General features: G+C 42.7%; 3 protein-coding genes and 1 long non-coding RNA gene across 5 annotated transcripts in view; 3 read left to right on the top strand and 1 right to left on the bottom strand.

The window, feature by feature from the left end:
• LOC103371998 (myelin-oligodendrocyte glycoprotein-like) overlaps positions 1-9,092 on the top strand; it is a 17,183-nt gene that overhangs the window by 7,476 nt on the left and 615 nt on the right. The gene's annotated exons all lie outside the window — the stretch shown is intronic.
• LOC103371994 (uncharacterized) lies at positions 1,604-2,352 on the top strand. The gene is made up of 2 exons (XR_520971.1): positions 1,604-1,978; positions 2,097-2,352. It is a non-coding gene; the product is annotated as an uncharacterized LOC103371994 (long non-coding RNA).
• On the bottom strand, positions 3,729-6,641 carry LOC103371995 (THAP domain-containing protein 6-like). 2 transcript variants are annotated; one of them, XM_008301500.1, is made up of 7 exons: positions 6,335-6,641; positions 6,020-6,212; positions 5,786-5,875; positions 5,097-5,340; positions 4,832-4,985; positions 4,435-4,680; positions 3,729-4,285 (listed from the first exon to the last, which is right to left on the bottom strand). In XM_008301500.1, exons 1-6 carry the CDS (start codon positions 6,412-6,414, stop codon positions 4,668-4,670), a joined length of 774 nt encoding a protein of 257 aa, XP_008299722.1. In that variant the 5' UTR covers positions 6,415-6,641; the 3' UTR covers positions 3,729-4,285; positions 4,435-4,667. The 2 variants fall into 2 exon arrangements, with proteins under 2 accessions (XP_008299722.1, XP_008299723.1); XM_008301501.1 differs by having other exon boundaries at positions 5,097-5,337; positions 6,335-6,639.
• On the top strand, positions 6,857-9,078 carry LOC103371996 (myelin-oligodendrocyte glycoprotein-like). The gene is made up of 3 exons (XM_008301502.1): positions 6,857-7,092; positions 8,452-8,829; positions 8,921-9,078. Exons 1-3 carry the CDS (start codon positions 6,993-6,995, stop codon positions 9,031-9,033), a joined length of 591 nt encoding a protein of 196 aa, XP_008299724.1. The 5' UTR covers positions 6,857-6,992; the 3' UTR covers positions 9,034-9,078.

Here is a 9,092-nt window from a genome sequence, read left to right as displayed (position 1 = left end):
CTTCTGACTTTGGAGAAAGGAATAAAAATTCTCCAACAAAAATCCTTAAAAATGACCTAAAACAGGAAAAGTTTAGCCTGATTTAATGTCAGACAGTGAGAAAAATAAGGTTATCTGTCTTTTTATCCAGTGTATGTAAACGCTTTTTCACTTTTTGTAAAAAAATACCATCCCAAAAAGATCACATCTTTATTTTTATTTTTTTTTAATACTTCTATTTTTAGGATTAAATCTGTCCTCTCAAGTTAGCAGTAATATATATTTTTTATTATTCCTGTTTATTTTTATTTTTTTAATTCATAGACAATGTTTATATTGATTACTTTTTTAAATCTTTTTTTTTATTAGATATTTTTTTCTTCTATCCACTTCTATCTACAGTCGTAGCTTTATTGAACCAGCAGGAGGCGACAAACTCACAATCTGCTGCTGTGGTGGTGCCTTCACAGCCAGCTGGGAATTGATGCCTTCACTGTCAGCTGGGAATTGATGCCTTCACTGTCAGCTGGGAATTGATGCCTTCACTGTCAGCTGGGAATTGATGCCTTCACTGTCAGCTGGGAATTGATACCTTTTCGTCTCTCAGCTTTCTGATATGGACAGCTCAAGTTTTAATAGTTTTGCTGCTTTCATCATAGAAGAATCATTTGCTGTTATTTTCAGTTTATTTTTCAGTGTTTAATTGTTCAACCTCCTTTTAATTTTTTCTTATTTTTTAAAATTGCGCATAATGTTCAGTTGATGTAAATACCAGCATCATTTAACAATATCACGTCAATGCAGCTTGAAAGGTTGATTTAAATCTGTGAATCAGACGTATTTGTTCATGAAGTGGAGGGAACAGGTCTCATTAAACACTTTTTATCGTGTCAGCTGAAGTGGAAGCCTCATGTGAAAGAGGATTGTTTTGCCAACTTCTATAAATGGCTTTAGTTGGATTAAATTTATCCAAATTAAGTTTAAAAGCAACTTTGACTCATAGAGTTTAAGTTCAATCTGCTTAAATCCTTTGATTCCTCTCAAACAAACATTCCTGCGACTTTATTTTTATTTATTTTTTCAGGTTTTCCAACTTTGCACCAATGAAACGTAAAAATCTGATTTTGTCATCACTGATTTTTTTCTTTTTCTTTTTTCTGTCATCCAACCTACAGATAATGCGAGATTCAAGCACGAAAGCAGATTTTTTTTTTTGATTTTTTATTTTCTTTGCATTTGTTCCTTAATTAGAAAACCAGTTTAAAGGGGAAAAATGAAATTTGAAGTCCAACAAATTAAACAAAAATCAATGAGATCCACTGAAAACACTGATTTATTTAAACTGCAGCTCAAATGCAGTTTGTTTTTCGTGTCATTTCAGCTCAAAGCGTTTCTAAAAGCAGCAGATTGTGATGTTCTCTTGTTTCCTCTGTAGAGATGCATCGCTCCATTAGACCATCTCCTCCTCCACCACAAGTTAGCTCCAGGTCTTCAGGTTCTATGTTCCCCCTCACAGGGACTGACTTTATGTTGACATTTTGAAACTCGTGCTCATCTCATATGGCGCTTTTCTACCATTCACACACACATTCATACACTGATGGCTCTGTGCCTGCCATTGGGAGCAGCTGCTGGTTCAGTTTCTTGCTCAAGGACACTTTGGCTGGGATGGAACCACCAACCGTGCAGTCAGAGGACAACTGCTGCAGCACCTGAGCCACAGCCGCCCTTCACCTACACTGACCATGATTTAATGTTGACAGGCAATAAAAGTGGAAAACTCTCCAGGAGGGTGAATAGTTTTGCAGGCGCAGCAAAATACAGCCTCAGAATGCAGCTTTCTTCAGCTGGTACGACGCCACAGACCACAGGAGAAAGACAGGAACGACTTGTTGTCATGCTGCTTCCTGTTATTAAAGAAGTCCACCGCCTTGTCAGAGCCCTCTTGGAAGACAGAATATGATTCAACCAGCAGCATCGACAGAAGTCAGGAGTGTCGGTACGTAATCAGATCAGGGAATTCCTCCTTGGTGACTTCAGACATGAGTGAAATGAGTAAATGCCTGTTTGAGCGAAACATAAAGTCATTAAATTCCTCACATCTGTCCACCCGGCAGAGATGGACTCAAAGTGGAAGAACTGGGATCTGTCCAGAAGAACTCTCAGAGAAGCTGCAAGAAAACGAGAAGTTGTTTTTTTTTATTGTGAATGCACAAAGGAACGACCTGGAAACTTTGGCGGATGTGCAGCAGCTCTGCAGGTCTTCTACAGATTGAGTTGTTTCATTGATTGGGAACAAGTAAAAGTCCGTCTGTTTGAGGCTGCTGGGAAGTTATTTCCATAGTAGCCCATCGACGGGCAACTATAGAGTCATCGTGGCCGTGTGTGTGCTTATCTCACATTATCATGAAGAGATAACACGTGTCTCGTGAGCGATACTGTTATTGAGGAAACAAAGAACATTTAAAAAGAATAAACTGATTTAATTAAAAAAAAAAAAAAAAAAGAAGAAATCCTGAGAAGTCACAGACAAGAAATCACACTTCACCTTTAGTTTATTGTATTTATCAATTCGACTCTCATGACAAGTTTCAAAACAGCAGTAACTCTTTTCTGCTGCTTTATTTGTATTATCTTTGTTGCTCAGATAAAATAATAAATTTGAAGGCGTTGGTTTGGACTCGGGCTGCAAGGTGGCGCAGTTGGTAGCACTGTTGCCTCGCAGGAAGAAGGTTGCCGGTTCGCGTCCCGGTGGGGGCACCGGAATCTTTCTGCGTGGAGTCTCCATGTTCTCCCCGTGCAGCGTGGGTTCTCTCCGGGTTCTCCGGCTTCCTCCCACACAGTCCAAAAACATGTTGAGGTTAATTGGTGATTCTAAATAGTCCGTAGGTGTGAATGTGAGTGTGCTTGGTTGTCTGTCTCTAAGTGTAGCCCTGTGATAGACTGGTTACCTGTCCAGGTGAACCTGCCTTCGCCCTAAGTCGGCTGGGGTAGGCTCCAGCCCCCCTGCGACCCTAATGAGGATTAAGCGGTGTATAGAAAATGGATGGATGGATGGATGGTTTGGACTCTGGGCTCTCGTGTGTCTCTGACTGCCTCAATAAAAAAAAATAATCAACATGATGATCATTAGTGATCCAGCCAGCACTGAATCCCATCGTTAGAAGTCATGTGACTACATCAGTAATGATGTTGTGCACCATGAACACTGAGACATTTGAAACCACTGAGACCCTGCAGCCCCTCCAGCTTTAATGTTTGTGCATTCAGCTGTAAAGAAAATGTGTTTGTATATAAACAGAAATGTACATTTCAGTTTTTATTGCAAATGTATTTTATCGATTCTCGAAGCCAGCGGTTCTCAAACTTTGTGCCACCTGAGAGCTCGGTCCTTACGTCCGACCGCCGTGACCATAGATATGTATATTGAAGGCTAGATGTCTCGTCCGTGCTGCCGGCCAATGGAATCACACGGCCACACTGGCGGCCATCTTGCCACAGTCAGCTCGCTTACCCATACCACTGTGCTGTAGTGGTGCATGTACGTCTTAAATAACCACAACTTGCTCAACTTTCTACCGATTTTCAAACGGTTTGGTTCGTTATAAACGTCAGAGGTGTAGCTAGAACGCTGCACTGATGGATGATTATGTTACGTGTCCGGTCAATGTTGAAATCCTGAAGAGAGACTACTGTGGAGGTCGACACATGGAGGACAGAGACAAGAAATGACCCAAAACACAGTTAAATTAAACATAATAAATCATATTTATTACATGATGAGGATTAACAATAACTAAACAAGAATATTAAGTAGGGGGAGTGTTGTGTAAAGCAGTAAGTGGAAGGGAACCAAAAGTGTGGTGCAAAGATCAGTCCTGTAAAACCAAACAGAAAGCCAAAACGCTGAGGGGAGAGAAGCAGCCTTGTGCACAGACTAGCCAGAGAGAGAGATGCAAGGTTTCTGAAAACAGGGACACGACTAACGTTAACAGCGTATGGTGGTGGCTGTCTACGCCATACTACAGGTCGCCCATGTGCTCCCCGATCCTCTTCTGTACCACGTACGTGACCTCCAGCAGTCTGATGGGCTGTGATGGTCTGAACCGTGATGCCTGGCGAATGAGCCACTCTGCTGCCCTGACGACCCTCACTGTGCCTTCTGATGGAACCACCAGACCTCCATGGGTTTTTAGACACAGCAGGTGGTCGCTCTGGTCCTTGATGGCAGATGCAGCGTCTGTCACCAGGCTGGCACGGCAGACATCACAGGAGAGCTGCCTCAGTGCCCGTCGCACAACAAATCCTGAAATTTGAGTGAGTATAATAATATCACAACTTATAATAATTAATAAGCATGGGGAAATTAAGGGTACATTTCTCTTTTTGGACAATCGTCCACTGAAAACTGGCACCATTAGTTAGAGGAAAAATTGACTTTCAGTAAGATTTTACCTGAAATGTGCACAAGAGTTGTCCACAAGACCATCAAAGGGGATGGATGGAAGATCTCCTCCTCCTGCTGTGGAGGACATATCTGATGCTGACAGGCTTGTAGAGGGTCGATGACGGCTGGTAGGGACTCCGCGTCATCCTGCGCTGTCACGTTGCCTCAGCATGGTTTAACAACTCCACACTGGGCCATCAGCTGTCTGAAGACGGACCTGAACTGGCCGGCATTGGGCTTGTTATTCCAGCCACCTATAAAAAACAACACAAGATGTTTTAAAGACGTCACTGGCAGTGAACTGTTTGACGTCTTTAAATGTCACTGGCAGCCAATGAATTAACCAGTCGTGATAATACTGTGCTTACTGTAATTCAGTTTAACATCATACATCATGAAGAATACCTTTGCAATGAACTGGGATGTGGCAGGTGAATATGCAGCGTATCTCTCAGGTAGTTGTATGCCTGTGGACCATGCAGATGGAGTGTGAGGGCAAAATCTCTCTGGGCCTTGGTGTACTCTACGCCCTGCCTCGACAGGAGCTGAACCGGAAGGTCTGAAATTCAATCAGCAAAAGTGATTCAGTCTCCTTTTAATGGCAACTAGGAAGTCAACAAAAAAAAAACATAAAATACACAAAATATTCAGTGTAAAGTTTTTATTTTACCTGAGTAGCAGTCAAGCTTGTCTTTCAGCTCTTCATTGATGAGATTTTTCTCCTTCAGTTCCTCCAGAAGAGCCTGCATGTTGTCCTTGGCCCTCTTCTCTCTCCTCAAGGAGTTCATCTTCTCCCGCTGCAGTTTCCTCACTCTGGCTGAGGCCTCTTCCAGTTTGGCCTTTATAGCCTTTGGGCAAGCAGGCAGTGCATATAAGTGGTCGGTGGACTGACCCCTCTGTCCTGTGGCTCCCTGTTGTTTTGGCAAAATATATAAAGAATAGTAAAATAGAAATTAATAACTTACTTTTTCAACAATCCAGCCTTCACTTTTCCATTCTGTGAGCCTGAATACATTTTCATGGTCTCCAATTTTTTTCAACAGAAACACAACAGCATACTTCTAAGAAGCTGTACAGGCTTGTCCACTCATTAGGCGAAAATATGTTTAGTGGCTCTGGACGGAGATGTAAAGGTGGCCCACCCCTGGGTGGAGTTTCAATGTTCACTCATGTTTATTCATTCAAGTGTACGAGTGACAGAGAGAGTGAGACAACCAGTGGGTTTCAAACTTTCTACCACCTCAAATCATGTTGGGCTCCTAGACTACGAACACCATCGTGGACCTGTCTGGGTCCCACCAAGATGAAGGATTTAATATAACGAGCCACACGGAGCTCATTCCACATGCAAACACTCACAGCATCAGGTCGAGGTGCATCCTGAGACCAGCCCGTTGGCAGGTTGTCTTCTGCTCTTCTGGAAGTGGTTGTGGTTCTTTTTGCTATTGACTAAAATAAACAGAAGTGAAGAAGTGTTGAGTGTCTAAAATGTGCTGTAATAAACAACACATAACATGACTAAACTGTGACATTCAATCGTGTTTATGTTGATATATCGATCGTATACACCTTGTTGGTCAGTGACACACACACCTTTTGAAGATGAGCTGGGAAGTTGAATATGGACGGCACCACACCGTCTCTGAGACGGACCGTCTGGCCCGTCCTGTCGAAGTCCTGGCTTCTGAAGTGCTCGCTGCACAGCACGGTCCGGTCAGCAGCAGCAAAACCCTTCCTCCTCAGGGCAAGCTCCCACTTCCTCCTCCGCTCTCTGGTTTTGGGAAACCTTAACAACGTGAGAAATGCACCCAGATACATAAATCATTGTCAACATCTTCAATCCTCATTTCCTCTCACATTAAGGGTCAGGACACACCTAAACACAGTCACAGTGTTGTCATAGCTTACAGGTGAAAGGTGATCCCACGGGCTCTGCTTTCAACACCACGCCGATTAGAGCATCCGTAGGCTGCACAAAAGTCTGGCATCTTCACTCAGCACTTTCCTGTAGGAATCAATATGTAAGATGTTTTTTAGCAAACCAACCTGATTGGAAGTCATGTGCAACTTTACTTAGATCTGGTGCTCTCAGCCTTACATACACACAACTATGCTGCCCGATAAAGAAAAGCTGCAATTCTAACATGTTGAAACATCCAGAATTGTAGCCACGTTAACAACGTTTGTAAGAAACCAAACCGTTTATAAATCCGTCAAGATTTCAGCGAGATAAGAGTGTTTATCTTTGAGCAGATCACTCTCCTTCCTTCACATAACACAGGTTCCGCCGGAGAGCTTCCCCGTGTCAAGATGGCCGCCGGTGATGACGTTTGAGACTCCGCCTTAGCCTTTATTATGGCTGTGACGGTCCATTACGTGCTACGTCACTTACGTCACAACGTAAGACCACGCTCCACACTTCCTGATCTTCTGCCTGGCAAGTCATATGACGTCCTACTTACTTGTATATTGAAGAGCTACATTTCTGTAAACTTAGCAAATGATAAAAAACAACAAAACTTCATTCTGATCTGAACTCCTGAAGGAGCTTCACTGTTCGTCCGTCATGTCTTCGAACAAAAGCAGCTTTAAGGAGCTGAATCCCACTTTGTCACTCTGGACTGTGGCTCTCTGCTCAGCTTTGGTCCTCAGCGCACCACTGGACGGTAACACATTCATTACTGTCGCTGTTCAACGCTGCTTTTAAGAACGACGCTAATGCTAACAATTTTCATCAGATTGTAGATTAGCATCGCAGCTCTTTGCCTTAATTTTTGGAAATCACCAGAGCCGAATTCTCTATCGGCTCTTCTTTTTTGCTGTGTTATGTTTAAAGTGATGTGAACTGTGAAGGAATTGTTTTTACACAGAAAACAGCTTAAAACGCGCTAATTCTCAGGCAGGTTCTGCGATCTGAAGGTGCGCCTTTATTTGTAGTTGTGCAGCGAGTTTATGGGAGTTCATTTTAAATGTACATCAGAGATAATCGTGTCATGGACTGCTCAAGTTGTATTTATTTCAAAAAAAAATACACGTTTTATGTGTGTGTGTTAAGATTAAACCGAGGCAATGTGATTCAAACTGTCCGCTATCCCAGACTTCATTCAAACTTTAACTAATTTAAACAACAAGTTCTGGTTCTGGTTGATTAGAAACTAAAACTGTTTAAAGCTGTTCTAGTCATTTCTTTATACATTAGATGGCTCTATTGAGGTTGTAAAAATGACTCCGAAGAGGTCAGACAATGACTCACAGACACATGGGTCACTGAATGAATTGTTTTTTTTAAATATCTTAGTCATCTGGCGACAGGAAACATGTCAGACTTCCCAGACCAAACAAAGTTCTTCAGAAACTGCTGTAACAATGTCTGAATTCACTGATACTGTATTCACCAATCAAATCTGTCCCCAGGCACCACATTGTTGTTTATTTAAAATGTTGGCATGTGTTCAATTTCTTTTACAGCTTGCAGGATAGCCTGTTGTTCACTCGACCATTAGATAAACTGTCAGCCAGACCCTAAAGTTGAGCCAAAGCTCTCTTGACGCAACAGATTGTTATTTTTTAAACATGTAATATTTCCATGTTCTTATTTCACTACGTGGTCATAAACCAAAGAGCTTGGGGACATTATATTTGCTTTATTTGTGTTTTTCACAAGTTATTAGATCTTCCAGAGTTCTGAAACAAGCTCTCAGTTGCATTTGTCAAGTTTCTTGACTGGTGCTGCTGATGGCAGTTGAAGTTTTGATGCTTAAAATTTGGCAGAATTTGTAGAAAATATCTGGAATTATGCAGAAGTTTCCCCGACTGGCAGTCAGAGTTCTCACAGCGTTGACGTTCATCGCTTTCTTTTTTTAGCTTCTTTTTTATCTGAAGCATCAGAAATGTTTCCTGGAGGGTTTTTATCTCAACGTTCCACCAAATTTCAAGTTGTTGTCGCCACAGAAACCAGATTTAAAATTGTTTCCCAGCAGACTTTGCTCTATTGTGAAAACTTTAAGTCCTCCTTGTGTTTCCAGGTCAACTCCAGGTGGTTGGTCCAGCTCAGCCAATCACGGCTGTTCTCGGTGATGACATCATCCTGCCGTGCTGCCTGGAGCCTGCTGCTGACGTTCAGGATAAAACAATACTTTGGTCCGACCCGGACCTCAAACTGGACCCGCTGAACCCTCAGAGAGGAGTGGAGTACGTACACCTGTACAGGAACAGGAAAGAGGTCCCTGACATGCAGATCACGTCGTATTTTGGCAGAACGACGCTGTTTGAGGACGAACTGAAGCGCGGGAACATCTCGCTGAAAATCACAAACGTGACGATGGAGGACCAGGGCAGGTACCGGTGCTTCATCCCCAAGCTGAAGAGCAGAGCGAACGCCGCCATAGTTCAGCTTGTTGTCGGTGAGTAGATCTGTTTAGACGCCACTTAAGGGTCAAGGATGAGGTTTTTTTTTGGGTATTTTAAATGTTTAAAAATGTTTTTCTTTTGTAGTTCCAAACGTTGTTGAAACCTCGACGAAACCACCGCTGGACCTCAGAAACCTCCAAACTCCAGACCCGCTGGACGACACTCGGCCTGACGGTGGGAGAACGCTCCAACTCTGATCATTTCCAGAATCATTCAGGGTTTGACGTGTTTACTGACCGTTGTTTCATTGTTTTCC

Source organism: Stegastes partitus, unplaced genomic scaffold (genome assembly GCF_000690725.1).
Source record: "Stegastes partitus isolate 25-593 unplaced genomic scaffold, Stegastes_partitus-1.0.2 Scaffold1679, whole genome shotgun sequence".
NCBI lineage: Eukaryota > Metazoa > Chordata > Actinopteri > Pomacentridae > Stegastes > Stegastes partitus.
This window is presented reverse-complemented; position numbering and strand designations above follow the sequence as displayed.